This window comes from Meleagris gallopavo, chromosome 1 (assembly GCF_905368555.1).
Source record: "Meleagris gallopavo chromosome 1, MGAL_WU_HG_1.1, whole genome shotgun sequence".
Classification (NCBI taxonomy): Eukaryota; Metazoa; Chordata; class Aves; order Galliformes; family Phasianidae; genus Meleagris; species Meleagris gallopavo.
This window is the reverse complement of record NC_139404.1, coordinates 193679135-193694078: the sequence shown is the minus strand read 5'-3', so window position 1 is coordinate 193694078 and position 14944 is coordinate 193679135. Positions and strand designations below refer to the sequence as shown.

At 46.5% G+C, this 14944-nt stretch overlaps 2 protein-coding genes across 6 annotated transcripts; both read right to left on the bottom strand.

The window, feature by feature from the left end:
• Positions 1 to 183: 183 nt before the first annotated feature.
• Positions 184 to 13478, bottom strand: LOC100546335 (olfactory receptor 51E2-like). 4 transcript variants are annotated; one of them, XR_792317.4, is made up of 3 exons: positions 11984 to 12101; positions 1932 to 4745; positions 184 to 1837 (listed from the first exon to the last, which is right to left on the bottom strand). XR_792317.4 is itself a non-coding variant. In XM_010706252.4 (2 exons), exon 2 carries the CDS (start codon positions 4695 to 4697, stop codon positions 3741 to 3743), a length of 957 nt encoding a protein of 318 aa, XP_010704554.1. In that variant the 5' UTR covers positions 4698 to 4745; positions 13343 to 13478; the 3' UTR covers positions 184 to 3740. The 4 variants fall into 4 exon arrangements, 2 of the variants coding, with proteins under 2 accessions (XP_010704554.1, XP_010704552.1); XR_792316.4 differs by having other exon boundaries at positions 184 to 2126; positions 2231 to 4745; XM_010706252.4 differs by lacking the exon at positions 11984 to 12101 and adding an exon at positions 13343 to 13478 and having other exon boundaries at positions 184 to 4745.
• Positions 4710 to 13460, bottom strand: LOC100546179 (olfactory receptor 51G2-like). 2 transcript variants are annotated; one of them, XM_010706249.3, is made up of 2 exons: positions 13343 to 13460; positions 4710 to 9690 (listed from the first exon to the last, which is right to left on the bottom strand). In XM_010706249.3, the coding sequence occupies exon 2, from the start codon at positions 9660 to 9662 to the stop codon at positions 8688 to 8690; it is 975 nt and encodes a 324-aa protein (XP_010704551.1). In that variant the 5' UTR covers positions 9663 to 9690; positions 13343 to 13460; the 3' UTR covers positions 4710 to 8687. The 2 variants fall into 2 exon arrangements, with proteins under 2 accessions (XP_010704551.1, XP_010704550.1); XM_010706248.4 differs by lacking the exon at positions 13343 to 13460 and adding an exon at positions 11984 to 12099.
• Positions 13479 to 14944: the final 1466 nt, after the last annotated feature.

The following is a 14944-nucleotide window of genomic DNA, read 5'->3' as shown; positions in this document are numbered from 1 at the left end:
CTACTTCTCTGTCCTTATTTCTCCTTTCCCTTTTCTCTCCCTTATGCAAGTGACTTTGGTTCTTTCCTCTTCCTCTGTGAGGTACCTGGGGCTGAGTGAAGACCAGCAAAATCTGTCCATCCCCACCTCTGGCACTTGGCCCTACTCATGGTGGAGAGAGGAATTCAGACACTGTGTGCCTCTCACTGGAGCCTTCTATTACTTCAGGATGGTGTTGATTTGGGGACTCCACAATGAACAAGTGTATCAGGGACCCAAAAGGCTCCTTAAAGAGGAATTCATCATACCTCCCTTCTCTGTGGGTCTATTAACAGGTCTTTCTGAGAAATGGATGGCTAGTAAAAAAACAAAAAACAAAAAAACATTTTCAGGATGGTTCATTCATTTTCCTTTATTAATTTTCCTCTCAGTACAAAAGGAAACAAAATAAGGAACATATGGAGAACGAGCAGGAGCCATTTCTCAATGTCACAGCCATCTGAAAAATTCATTCACACTTCTCAGATCACATTAGGCAGGTATAGATTGTTTTCATTTTTATGAAAATATGTTGCACGTCAAGCTCTAATAAAACAGAATCTGACAAAAATGACAAGGGATGAAATTGCTTTTAAGTCCCAGGTAGAAACTACTTGTAACTTGCTTAAATTATTTATTTTGAAATAAAATGTGCTTTAATTTAGGAGAAAAGCTTATAGCAAAATGTGCTTCATGGAGTCCAAAGCTACAGAAATACAGACTACAAAAAGGACACTCCTTTTACTCCAGTGTTAGCTAGCAATCAGAAGAAACCAAGCCACACTCCAGAGTATTATCTGTCACCTGAAGGCCCTGGAGCAAAGCAGCATGTGTTCTGGGTGAGCATTCTCTTTCAGCACAACGAGGTGTTACGGGCAAGATGTAAGACACCCCTCGTGCAACACAAGATCTATGCTGGACAGGAGGACAGATAGGCATAAAGTTCTCTCTGGAATTTAATACCCCGCAAATGCAATCCCATAAACATCCCATGCATCATCAGAGCCAGTGGCGGTGGTGGATGGACAAGGTGCCACAGTGATAACCACATCAAAGACAACACAATGATGAAAGTTTCAAGAATGACAGAGCTCCCTGGTCTGCTGCTCTGGACAAGAACCACGGCTGCTTCTGTGTGCCCACGCCTGGCAGCGCTGAGGGAGGAGAGCTCTTGAACCTCTGCACTTCTGGGGTGTTTGCTTGCTTTTCTTTGCTTCCATTCTCTCTGATGGAAATAGTACATTTTCCTTACGCTGTTTTCCAAAATACTGTTGTTTTTTTTTCATATCTAAATATAATTATGTAGGCTTTCCCCAAGGATTCTGATCCATTTAGCACTAAAAAGAAGTTCACCCTATGACTCTTTGACTGCAAAGCATGATTCCACGTGTATGTTGTGAGCCAGTGCAGATTTACATCTCCCGGCATTTTTGTTTTGATCTTTTCTCCTTCTCTACTAGTCCCTCCCAGTGTTCATTGTTTTGGGCTCTGGGCTGACCTTTCCAGACAGTGATAGGCCATGTCCTCGAGGGATTACCCAGCACCTGCTAAACCACATCTAGATAACCAATCTAGTTTGGGGCCTCAGCACAAAAAAGGCATTGACAATGGGGAGAATATTCATCTGATAGCTAGCAGGGTGACTGAGGTGGGATCAGTGATACTTGAGGAGGAAAATAGGCTTGTTAAGCTTCAGGAGAACAGCTTTGGCTCTTCCCAAGATGAGCAGCCTTTCTCTACCCGTGAGGACATAACTGGGAAGATGAAGCCAGGCTTTCACAGGGTGGTGTAGTGGGAGGATGAGAGACACAAGCGTGAGCTGAAATGAGAGGTTCAAGTCAGATAAAAAGAGAAAAAAAATTCACAGTTAGGGCTGTCAGTCTTTGCACTAGAGGCCAAAGATGTTGACCTACATCTGTCCTTGGAGGCTTTCAGCACCAGACTGGACGAACAGCTCTGCTTCCTTGTCTGACCCTGAAGCCGCCCCTGCACTGATCAGGAGTTTGGACTGGAGACGTGTGGAGCTCCCTTCCAACCGAATTGCACCATAGATTCTTTGATAATATTCTGCTGATGGAGATAGCAGTGTTCAAGAGCTCCTGGACCTCCTAATGAAGCAGAGATCATGAAAGTCCTTGGTACCTCTGGTCATCTGTGGGATGTCCTAACATGAAGGGGTTCGCACCCAAATGACTTCCTCACTGTTACTCACCTGTGTAGAGACAGCCAGCTAAAGATCACCCAGCCCTCTCACCAGAGGAATTCCAGGAGCTGCTCCGGAGTCGATCTGTGGGAACAGCAAACACATTCCTGCCCATGGCAATGCAGCCCAGATGGTTTCTGAAGATCTCCAAGGAGGACGACTCCACAGCTACCTCGGGGATGAAGAGCACAGTTTAAAATAGCCAACAAGCAACAAGGCAAGAGTTTAAGCCAGGAGGGAAAAGAAGGGATTGCTTGGATCTTTCTCTATTTACGAAGAAGAAATCATTTTTATAAAGACAAAGTACATAAAGATTTTCAATGGGTTAGGGAAAGAAAAGATATGAGAGCATCTTTAAGTCAGTGTGCTTCATTGCAGAGTCCGATTACACAACATCCCTTCCCAAGATCTTTAACCTTTTTCCAAATTATGAGATAATGTCAATGAAAAATGTCTTGTACATTGTTCTTTTTTTCTTTTCTGTTCTCCAGAAAAACATTGTTGATAAGCTACATTTCTAAGTATGTGCCTGTGGATTGGTGAAGGTCAGTCAAAACAAATGCACTTCAAACCACGAAATCATCTGCATCATCTTTCACATCTTCATTGGCCCCTAGACTTGAAGACTTCCATCACATTTAAAGATTTTTATAGCTTCCCACTGATAGAAGAGTTGTGAGACTACAGAGAGGAGAGGCTATGAGGTATTCTGATTTAATGCAGAATACCTTGGAATTACAAGAAAAATCTGAAAGGTGGAGATCTTGAGCTCCTTTGGAAATTCATACACGTGTGAAGTCAAAGTATAAAACACCTTCCATTTGGAAATAGTGATTTGTTCAGCTGGGGAGTATCCCTCACATTTACAACTTCCTCATTTTTCTCTTGACAGGCTGGTTTTTTAAAATATAATTATAAATGAAAATTATTTTCACAACCCCTGTCAACAGCCTGTCAAGAGCTGTGAGGGGTCAGAGCTGTGTTAACTGGACACCCAGTAGATCAGAACAAGACTATAGAGGTGGAGCACTTTTAAAGTGCATTTCTGCACCTGTAAGGCCACCTGTAAAAATTACATTACTTAAAAATAAATTTTAGCCAAGATCTCTGCTAAAATGTTTTTGGACAGTGAGCACATCACAAGCAAAAATGATGAATTATGTAAATCATTCAGAAACCACTGTGGCATTCACTCAGGTGTGCAAATGTTGGAGAGGAGATGGGAACAAAGAAGTGCAGTGTCAAGACGTTGTTAGTTTGCTGAGACATTTTTCCTTCCCATATCTGCTGGATCAGGGTTGGATTTGGATCATCATAGTACATTCACTCCAGGTTTGGTGGAGTAAGCATTCTTGGAAGGAGTTTACAGCTGTTATTTTCTTTTTACCCTGTGATAGCACCTTAGAGTCTCTTACAATGTGCTGAGTGCTGCACAGAGGACAGCCCCAGCTCCAAGGACTCTGAGTGTAAAACAAGTTGAGACAATGAGTGGAAATAGGACACAACATCCAAGCACAGGTCACTGGGCAGTTCTATTGTTGCGTATGTGAATGAAATTTAGGATCCTCCTCTGTATCTGTTTAGTCCTCACCCCGTAGATGATGGGGTTGAGCACAGCTGGCACAAGGATGTAGATGTTCCCCATGATGATATGGACCAGCGGGGCCAGATCCTTCCCAAACCGGTGCACCACAGACAGCCCAATCAGTGGCACGTAGAAGGCCAAGACCACGCAGATATGGGCAATGCAGGTGCTGAACACCTTGAGCCTCTCCTTCCACGATGCCAGCCGCAAGACAGCCTTGAGGATCAGGAGGTAGGAGACGCAGATGAGGAGGGCGTCCAGCCCCATGACCAGCAGGATGGCGGTGAGGCCATACACCACACTGGGGGTGGTGTTGGCACAGGCCAGGTTCATCACGTCCTGATGCAGGCAGAAGGAGTGTGACAGCACCCGTGAGCTGCAGAAGGGAAGGGGCAGGAGGAGTAAAGGCAAGGGCAGGAAGAAGAGAACTCCTCTGACCATGGCTGCCAGCCCTATTTTTGCCGTCGTGGCATTGGTGAGGATGGCAGCATGTCTCAGCGGGTGGCAGATGGCCACATAGCGGTCCACAGCCATGGCCAGGAGGACGGTGGACTCAATGGCCGAGAGCGTGTGTATGAAGAACATCTGGACAAGGCAGGCTCCAAAGCTGATCTCCCTGGTGTTGAACCAGTAGAAGGAGAGGACACGTGGCACTGTGGAGGTGGACAAGGCCAGGTCGATGGCAGCCAGCATGCAGAGGAAGAAGTACATGGGAACATGCAGGCTGGGCTCCGTCTTGACGATGAACAGCACCATGCAGTTGCCTGCTACAGCCATGACGTACATGGAGCACAAAGGGATCGCCATCCAGAAATGGGCAGCCTCCAGCCCTGGGATACTGGCCAAGATGAAGGAGGATGGGCTGAGGTCAGAGCTGTTGGGGAAGGGCATGGCATGCAGGGCGAAGAGCAGTCATGCTATGCTGTGGCACGTCCTCCGCTGCAAGGGCAAAACCAAATAAAACAGATTTTTATTGCTCCTGCACAACTCCAGTTCTGCTTGAGCTTTTCCCATATGCACTATACTGTCCTGTCAGAAACATATGCTTTAAGCTGCCCTTCCGTTCATATGGATCAGATTTTTAAAAATACTGGGATTTAAAGGTGTTGGGAAGAAGCACCAATTTCTGAAACAACAGCAGTGTCACCACCACATAGCTGTACAACCCCAGCTGCCTGGGGCACTCTGGGAAGACTTGAACAGAGGTACAGACCCTGCCTGACTACCACAGCAAGGCTATCTGCAGTATTGCTGAGCTTTCTGACTACAAATTCCCCACCCCACCCATGTAAAACAGGAATGCTACACATTTTTACTGTAGGTTATTAGTCCAAATGATTCTAAAAGTAGCGTTTGTTTGCAAAAAACACTGTTTTTACTGCACATCTATGGTGAAGCACTCATCCTAAAATAGCAATCATAGCTTATTTCCCTGATGGGAGGTTATTCTGTCCTGACTCTATGATAAATAACACTCATATGCCAGCTTTTTATACACAATTTACAAACACGGTAGGCAGACTGTTGGTATCAAGTTGTTTGAAAGCTATTCTAGCAAGGACATTTGCAGCAAACCACTTACACCAAGATGCAAGTGGAATGTACAAAACGCTTCAGTAACTGCCAGCAAGTGTCTGAGTCAACCTACCTGCCACCCACTGAAGTGTAAGGACAGCATGATTCTCACTGCTAAAACTCTGCCATCCTATTCATTTCTTTTGAGAGAATGCAACTGGGAGAGACACAACAAGTCAACACTCCCTGGACGTTTCAGTTGATCTTTAGTTCTTCAGCACTGAGGAATGTGCCCACGTTTCAGAAATGAGTAACGACTTTGGACTGCTAGCGTGATGAACACCATCCGTAGAAGGAGCTTGCTTTATGCAGAGCAGAGAACTGGGTCCGTACCTTTAATAAAACACCAGGGAGTGCAGATTTGTTTTCCCTGGCTGATCTTTGCACCAGCAAGCCCCAGTGGCTGCATTTGGCAAGAGGTGAGCACATGCAGACAGAGAAGCCATCCCAACCAGAGGACCACTAACAGCAACCACTGTGGCTGATCTCAGAAAAGACTCATAAACACTGACCAGATTTGTCCCATGGAATGAACTCCCAAGAATAAAGTAGGTGGTGGAACAGCCTTCACCACTGAGCAGTCCTCTCTGCTTTTCCCATCCCGTGCAGCAGTGAGGAGGGAATGTGTTCCATTTCCTGGACCTCTTCACCTCTGGTACAGTGTCTCCCAAGGGTTTTGAAGCCTGTATGTTCAGATTTCAAAACCTGGGCACTTCTGGGGAATGGGCTGATGCTGTCATAGTGCTCGCTGCTGTCTTCTTCTGTTACTGGAGCTGATCAGAATTTTTCATCTGAACTTTTTCTCCTTTAAATTCTACAAGGCCACACTGTCTGTATGTTTCCTCCTCCCCTTCCACTCCTTCTTCTTTTTTCCATCCTGTTCTCCTGCTCCTCCTCCATCTCCTCTCCTTTCCTCATTAAGCCATGCCTGTGATGTGTCTCACACTGCCCTCTTGATTCAGAGGAAATAAATCCATCAGCAAGTACAAGTACTGTACGTGATCCCATGGTACAAAGTGCAGAGCTCAGAGCGTCACAGAACAGGAATTAGTAGGTTTAAGTGGCTCGTCTGTCTTTTTTTTCACTCACACAGATGTCAAACCACAATTAATTTTCCCATTCCCAGAAGCAGCCACTAAGATCTGTGAATGTGTGTTCCTAATGGACAGTACCTTATACCAGTTCTCAGATCCTGAACACCTGCCTGGTGCCCTGCAGCTACTCCATTTGGGAAGGAAACGTGGAGGCAGATGAAGCTCTGCTGAACTGGGTGATGGAGGTGCATCAAATGCACTGCATCCTCACTCCGGCATGGTTTCCAGCTGCACCAATACGTTCCCTATGCATTTCCTCTGTCTCACCACCAGCATCTGAATGCATGTGTCCTTGATGGAGCACAGGCTCCTCTGGCTTTTGTTGCTTCTGAGAATAGTCTGCAAATTTTCAATCAGGGAGCAGTGCTGTGTGAGGATCCTGCAAGCTGAGCATCTCCAAGCAAAGCTCTTTTTTAGGCTTTCCTGCCGAAAGATTTACTTGTTCTCCTACTCCTTCGATAGCAGATGACTACCAGCACCAGGCTGGACCGTAGGTATTCTGAGCAAAGAGCTCCCACCAGATGCCACTCAACGCAAGCAGGAGCTGCCGTGCCTACTGTTTGGACAGAAGTTCTTGTGGTGTGAAATACTGCTGAACAGTATTTCACCCTATGTGAGGGCCCACGGGGACACTGCAAAATAACTAGCTCAACACAATGCAAAGAGTGTCCTGGGAGTCCTCCCCTTGGGAATCATCCCTTCTCCCTTTCCATTTTCTTATGGAGAAGTACTCTCATTATTCTTTTCTGTCTTTATTAGACGTGCAAATATGAATAGACCAAAAAAAGGAAAAGACACCAATTCTGGGTTAGTCTGAAGTGGGAGAAGCTTAGCAACAGCCCAGTTCTGGTATGCAGTGCTGTCCCAATACCCTCTGCTTCTTCACCCTCACAGGGTAAATGAAGACCAGTCCTTCTTTGCACAAAGGCTCAATCTGCCCCAAATGTGGCTTAAAACCAATGAAAGTGCAACACAGGAGGTGTGGAAAATGTGGGGCAGTTTCATTCTGCCTGTGGGACGAAGCAAGACAAGAGGGTGGTGAAACCCTTCTGCTTGCCTGGCTGAGATCCATCTTGGTAAAGAGCAAGATGCTTGGAGATACTGCCACATCCATGTGTGACCTGACCCTGGAGATCTCCATTTCCCATCCCTCTGAGGGGGACTTTTGGTGCCTGGTGGGTCTTAGCTGGAAGACTGCAGTACACGGTCAGTAATGTCAGGAAGATTAGCCACTCCTATTTTAGATTTGAAACCTCTCATCAGTGAGAGAGCTATCCACACCCGACCTCCAAGCACCATCCTGATGCATACCTAACTCATACAGTACTGTACTCACATACAGCAAATCTTGAAGACTTTAAACAACTCCAACCTATTAGATAAATAGGAAAAAAAAGGCTTTGTCTTCTTTTTTTTTTTTTTTTTTTTTTTCCTTTTCAATGATACGTGTATTTTATTTGAATATATTTTATTTGAATATATGGTACTTTACATTCAGTACAAAAAAAACAATGGCTTGAACATTAGACTTGGTAGGATAGTAAGGCTCAAAGAAAGCAAGAGGAGGTGCAGAAGCAGCAGTGTAAATGTGTATGGCAGTTTAGAAATACAGATGAAGATTAAGGCTGAGCCATATGTTAGGTGAACCAAGTATTGTGAGTTCACTTAAAACGATGTAATCTTCCAAAAACGCTCTGTGCTCAACCTCTGGAAATGATCTCCATCTTGTGGGGGTGTTTCCAGTTGAACAAAATTACTCACTGTGATATCCAGAGTGACTTCAGACTCTTTTGGCCTCTTCCTGTCCTGCAGAGTTTGTGGTCTTGGTTAGTTATGCAGCAACATGCAATGAGGGAGCAATGATCCCATGCAAGGGAACCCAGGTGAAGCTTACATATTATCTGACCTCTAGGTGCCATAAAATATTTTGCAGAGGTTCCTTGCTCCACTGCATTGTGTAACTCAAAAGGAGAAGCTCGTTTCTCTGTAATTGTTTCCCCAAAAGTGTGGCTTCCACACCTGGGGTGTGTGCAGGCTGTTGGAAAGGACCAAGCATCATGCTAAGATGAAATAGGAAAATCACAGCTCTGGGTTGAGAGATGAGCATTTCTTTTGCCTGGCAGTGACACCCATGGGTACAGCACTAAGAAACCAGTCCACTGGTTCTGACCACAGAAAAAGTCCACCAGCATTTTCTGGCAGGTGACAGAAACTACCAGTCAGATTCATACTTCCTCCTCAGTGCCCTGAACAAAGCCTCACGGATGTGGCTGGATTTTATGCTGTAGATAATGGGGTTGAGAGCAGGTGGGATTATAAGGTAGGTGTAGGCCACCAAAGTGCTAACCAGAGGAGGAAAGTTCTTTCCAAAACGATGAATCATGGACAGTCCAATCATTGGGATGAAGAATATTAGGACAGCACAGATGTGGGAGACGCATGTATTCAAAGCCTTGAGACACTCCTCCTTAGTTGCAAGGCTGATAACAGTTTTAATGATCAGGATGTAGGACAGCACAATGCAGATAAAGTCCATCCCTACTGTTGAAAACAAAGCAATCATACCATAGAAGATATTGACTTTTATATCTGCGCACGCTAGGTTCATGATATCAGGATGGAAGCAGAAAGAATGGGAAAGCTCAGTCTTCCCACAGTAGGTTAACCTCTTGAGCAAGAAAGGTATTGGAAGAAGGGAGACCGTGCCTCTCAATATGATTGTCAGACCTATCTTTGTGACAGTTGTCTTGGTCAGTATGGATGGGTATCTAAGTGGATGGGAGATGGCAATGAAGCGATCAAATGCCATTGCCAGGAGCACGGAGGATTCAATGAAGGACAGTATGTGAATGAAATACATCTGAGTGAGACAAGCATCAAAACCAATCCGTCGGATGTTAAACCAAAAAATGCCCAAAGTAGTAGGCAGTGTACATAAAGCCAGCCCCAGGTCAGTGACTGCTAGCATGGACAGAAAGTAGTACATGGGTTCGTGAAGACTTTGGGTCTTCTTTATGACGAATAGAATGATGCAATTTCCCAAGAGAGCAATCAGGTAGAGCACACAAAAAGGGATGGAGATCCAGTGATGAAAGGCTTCCAGGCCTGGGATGCCCATCATGAGGAAAGCTGAAGGCTGATAGAAGGAGCCATTGAATTCCCACGTGGTATGTGAGTCATGCTCCATTCCAGCTCAGATCTCACATGACCTATACCTAAAACAAATCAACAACAGAAACTCCACATAGTTGGATTCTCCACTGCATAGAGAACTGTGTAATGACAAGCCCCACATTCTTCCACCTCCCCACTATGCAGATGCCTCTGTGTCGCTTAGGACACTGTCTGGATTACCTTAGTGTTGCATATAACTACACTCTCAACTGACCATTAAACTGTAAAATTATTTTAAAAAAAGAATCGACTTTTCTTAAAAAATACGTATATTTTTACTGAATATCGAAGTTAAAACATTCCTGGTGAGTGCAACTACTGTTTTTTGTCTACAGATTCCACAGACTGAGTTGCTTTTTTGAGTAAATGCCTTTTTCACAGTCATCCCAACCAAGACTAAGCTGTGAAGAAACCGACCTATGTTTGGTGCTAACTGGAGATGGAAGGACCTGAGGATGGGAAAAATCACACTCTGGTGTCTCAGTGAAGACTTCAACACTGGAAACAGATGAGAAACACTAATAGAAGTTTGATCGGTCAGACACGACTGCTTTGTTGAAGGACAATAAATAAGCATCATATATTTGTTTAACATCTCCATCAGCGCCCTGGATGAAGGGACAGATTCCCCCCCCCAGGCAGGTTTGCTGATGGTACAAAGCTGGGAGGTTTGGCTGACACACCTGAAGGCTGTGCTGCCATCCAACAAGGCCTGGACAGGCTGGAGAGCTGGGCAGGGAGGAACCTGATGAGGTTTAACGAGAGGAAATATAGATTCTTGTGCCTGGGGAGGAACAACCACAGCATCAGTACAGGTCAATGCTGAGCTGCTGGGGAGGAGCTCTGTGGAGAAGGACCTGGGGGTCCTGGTGGGCAGCAGGTAACCATGAGCCAGCAGTGTGCCCTGTGGCTAAAAAGGCCAATGGGATCCTGGGGTGCACTGCACAGAGTGTGGCCAGCAGGGTGAGGGAGGGGATCCTTCCCTCTGCTCTGCCCCAGTGAGGTCACACCTCAAATACTGTGTGCAGTTCTGAGCTCTCCGGTTCCAAAAAGACCGGGATCATCTAGAGAGAGTCCGGTGGAAAGACACAGGCATGATTCAGGGCCTGGAGCATCTCCTGTATGAGGGAAGGCTGAGAGACCTGGGTCTGTTCAGCCTGGGGAAAAGACTGAGAGGGGATCTGGTCAGTGTTTATAAATATCTGAGGGGAGGTGGGAGGCAAATGGACGAGGCCAGGCTCTTCTTGGTGGTGTGTAGCAATAGGACAAGAAGTAATGGCTTAAAACTGGAACATAGGAAGCTCTATACTAACATGCAGAAGATCTTCTTTACAGTAAGGGTGATGGAGCACTGGCACAGGCTGCCCAGAGAGGTGGTGGAGTCTCTTCTATGGAGATATTCCAGACCCAGCTGGATGCCCACTCGCACAACCTATTGTAGGGAACTGCTTTAGCAATGGGGTTGAACTCAGCACTATCCATACTGCATGAGAGACAATGCACCGGAAGATGCTGGAGAAGCTGATGGTGCTCCTGAGCTCTCTCTGTGCCTTCTGTGACTGAAAGACTGTTGATGTGGATGAGGAAAAACAGTGGAAGTAGAAAACAAGAGCTGATTAACGAAAATAAATATTTGTGGCTACAGTCTTAATATACCTTCTGTAGGGTACAAAGCAAGCAGGTCAAAAAGTGCCTGAATTATGAGCAAGAGGGTTTACTGCAATGCAGTTCATTTTTGAATAAACACGCATATCCTCCATGATGTATCTATTATGCTCCTAATATGATTTAGCTCCATTAAACTCTCAGCCTGCTTTCAACTGTGGCAATGAAACCCAACGCTTAGCAAGGACAAACATCTTCCTGCTCTGGGGCCAAAGCGACATGTAACCGATGGGAAGTGAGGAAGAGCCCCAAAGTCATTTCCTTTCCCCCAGAGAGCCCAGCTTGGGTTTCTTTTCAGCCACACATCCCCATGACTTGCCTTGGTCAGCAGGCAGCCCCGTGTTCAGGAAGAAGGCAAGCCAGACTTCATCCCCGGCAGGGGGGTTGGAGATAGATCATCTTCAAAGCCTCTTCCAACCTACACCACTCTGTGGTCCTATGATTCAGGAGGACCTGGCAGTGCAAGGTGCAGCTTTGGCCATGTCCACCAAAGGGCAGCTGTACTTCCCCTGTTGCATGGACAGTGGCTGACACTGGCAAAGGAAGAGGTGCGGAGGGACCTCGGGTCCCAGCTGACAGCTTGGTGCTCTCTAAGGTGAGAGCCATCCCTTTCTGCTTATGCCACGGCATTTGATAAGTGAGAATTAATCTGCTGCCATCCAGACTCACCTGGAGAATGGGGGAAAAGAAGAAACTGTGTGCAGGCATTGGTGCCTGTCTGCCTGTCTCCCTTCCAGCAGCCTCTGGCAGACATCCAGGACTCTCAGAGATATTGGGATTCAACTGCTTTCCAGAAATATGGAAGTGGATAAAACAAAAGACTGTTAGCATCCACTGGGAAATGAGCAAACTGTGGTTTGTCAGGGATTCTCCTTCTGCAAGGAAGCCTTTGTGCAAAACTGGCTTTGTCAGGCACTGAAAATTCCTGCCATGCTACACAACACCAAAAGAAATGGGCTTTCCTGACTGCTGAGCTGTACTGATTTATGGTGTGCTCCTATGGGTTACAGAGAGCGATCTCATTCCAGGCTGTTTTTTCCCTCCATGCTTTACTTGTGTACGTACAAAAATAACATAAATATGTATACAGAAATGTACAAAATGCTTAGAATATATAAAATATATAAGCACACATCTATGTTTTGTACATTTATATATATAATACTTATATTATACTTGTATATATACCACATAACACAGAGGTATACATCCATGACCCAGCTGAAAATCGTGGGACAGCACTTAGAGCTCTGATGAGCCCTGATGAGGAAATCAACACCCACTTACAGGGCATGAATTGAAAGATTAATGGCAGCACCTGAGCAGTGCTCCTGGCCAGCCCAGAAGGATCTGTCACTGCAGTGTAGGGCTGTGCTTCTGCTCAGCATCCTGGAGCTCAGGGTAAGGGTTGGTGGGCATACAGGTGCCTGATGGAGGGCACACACCAGCTGTGCTGCTCTCTCCCCCTCTCCATCCCTCACAGGCCACCCCTTTGCCTGTCTCTGACCTCAGTTTTTGCCAGTAGCTTCAGCAAAGTGCCAGTGCTTTAGGGGCACCTCAGTGTAGGCAAGTGCAGGGGCTGGGAAGGGTGAGCCCAACACATCTGTGTTTTTTTTTCCCCCAAGAGGACACTTTGTTATTTCCACAACTGCATCCAACCCAAGCATCCAAGTGGGGGCTCAGCCCCTCTGTGAAGTGATGCAGATTAACTCTGGGGACACAGCACCCACGAAGCCCAAGTCCTGTTGGCTTTCAAGGCAAGAACGGGAATGTGCCACTCCCACTGGCTGAGCCAGGCCACAGACAGCAGGAGCACAGCCCGGTTCGTGCACAAAGCCCACAGCACAGCAGCATCACAGCACTCACCCATCCCGCCCAGCACTGCCAGCCCCGAGCAGCGTTCACATCTCCAGCAGCAGTGGGATGTGCACCCCCACCCACCCCAGCATCCACCAAAGCGCGACGCTGGGATGAGCAGGAGCACAACGTGCGCGTGGCCGAGAGGTTGCTCGTCGCTCAGGTACTCACCAGGCGCTGCAGCGTGGGCCTGGGATCCTTATGAGCCTGGGTTCCTTATGAGCCTGGTTTACGAGCCTGGATGCAGAGGGGAACAGCCCAGGTCGTGGTGTGGGGAGGGCAGGGTTTATAAGGCGCCCCGAGGACTGGCCTGTCCTGGCCTTGCAGCCAATCAATCGGAGCCGCCGGAGCCCAACTCCCCGTGCGCAAACAGCGCGAGGCTGACGAGTGAAAATAGTGTGTGAAGTAAATGATCTTTCCCATTTATGATGCTCTCCCGGCAGGCACGGTTTTTTTTCCTGATGGTTTATTGGGCGACGTGTTTATAGCTCCCTGTGATTTATGCCTGGCAAATGCTGCTGCACACTGGCAATACTCACCATTTTTATTGTGAGAATGGATCTGTAATGCAAATAATAATAAATTTTGCAAGAAGCATGCTTGCAGCATCTCTCCAGGGGAATAACAGAGGTGAAATGGTGTTGGCTGTCCTCCTTCCATAACCAGCGAGACATGAAATGTTTAATTAAAATCATAATGTGTTGCACAATAAAAACAAACTCAATATTACAAAACCAAACACAGACAGATTAGCAGATATCCCCTCCGATGTCCCAGCAGCCTGTTGTATCTAAACCTCTCGTGGTAATAAATTTATCTTTACCACCTCAGCTGCAAGGTGGAAATCAGTCTTAACCCCTATCTCTGTGCCTGCCAGACCAAGGCTTGTCAGAGCTAATCTAATAGTTTTCCACCCTGGGCTGCCCCACAGCGGTGTGGCGGTGGTCTGGGGGCATGGGATAGATCCTGAAGAAGTGGGTTTATTACACAATGGCTCTTCAACCCTCAGAAGTGACAAAAAAGCAATACAGGATATATATATATATATATAATACTATGAGAGCGGTGAGGTGCTGGAACAGCTGCCCAGAGAGGCTGTGGATCCCCGTCCATCCCTGGAGGTGTTCAAGGCCAGGTTGGATGGGGCCCTGGGCAGCCTGGGCTGCTGTGAGATGCGGAGGTTGGTGGCCCTGCCTGTGGTGGGGGGTTGGAGCTTCGTGATCCTTGAGCTCCCTTCCAACCCAAACCATTCTGTGATTCTGTGATTTTATGATTATATGATTCTATGACAAGGAAGGTCTGTAAGATAATGAAAAGGGAAGAGTAAATAAATACAGAATGTTTCTATTCTTTGCCACTGTATGTTGCGGGAGATGGAGGTACATGCATGTACAAGAAGGTGTTAGAAAATTAATGCATGATGGATTCATCGTTTTCTATTGAGTGTGATGGCCAAGGTGTGGCCTCCTGTTCAGGTAACCTCTATGCTGATTACTGGCCACTGGGATACATATAATGAGAAGGACAAACTGTAAATCACCTTCCTGAAGGCCATTAACGGCCATTCTTCAGTACGAGATAGCAGGCTGCAGGGACGAGTAGAATAGTTTCATCTAGTAGAATAGTTCTTACGGTCACCAGTGCCAACAAGCCCTATCCAGGGAACATCTTTACATCAGGAAGTGGCAGCTGAATGGCAGATGGCCATAAGGAGCACAAAACGCAGCTGAGATGCTGTGGTGTGGGGTCTCAGAGGCAGCAGGGAGAGGACAG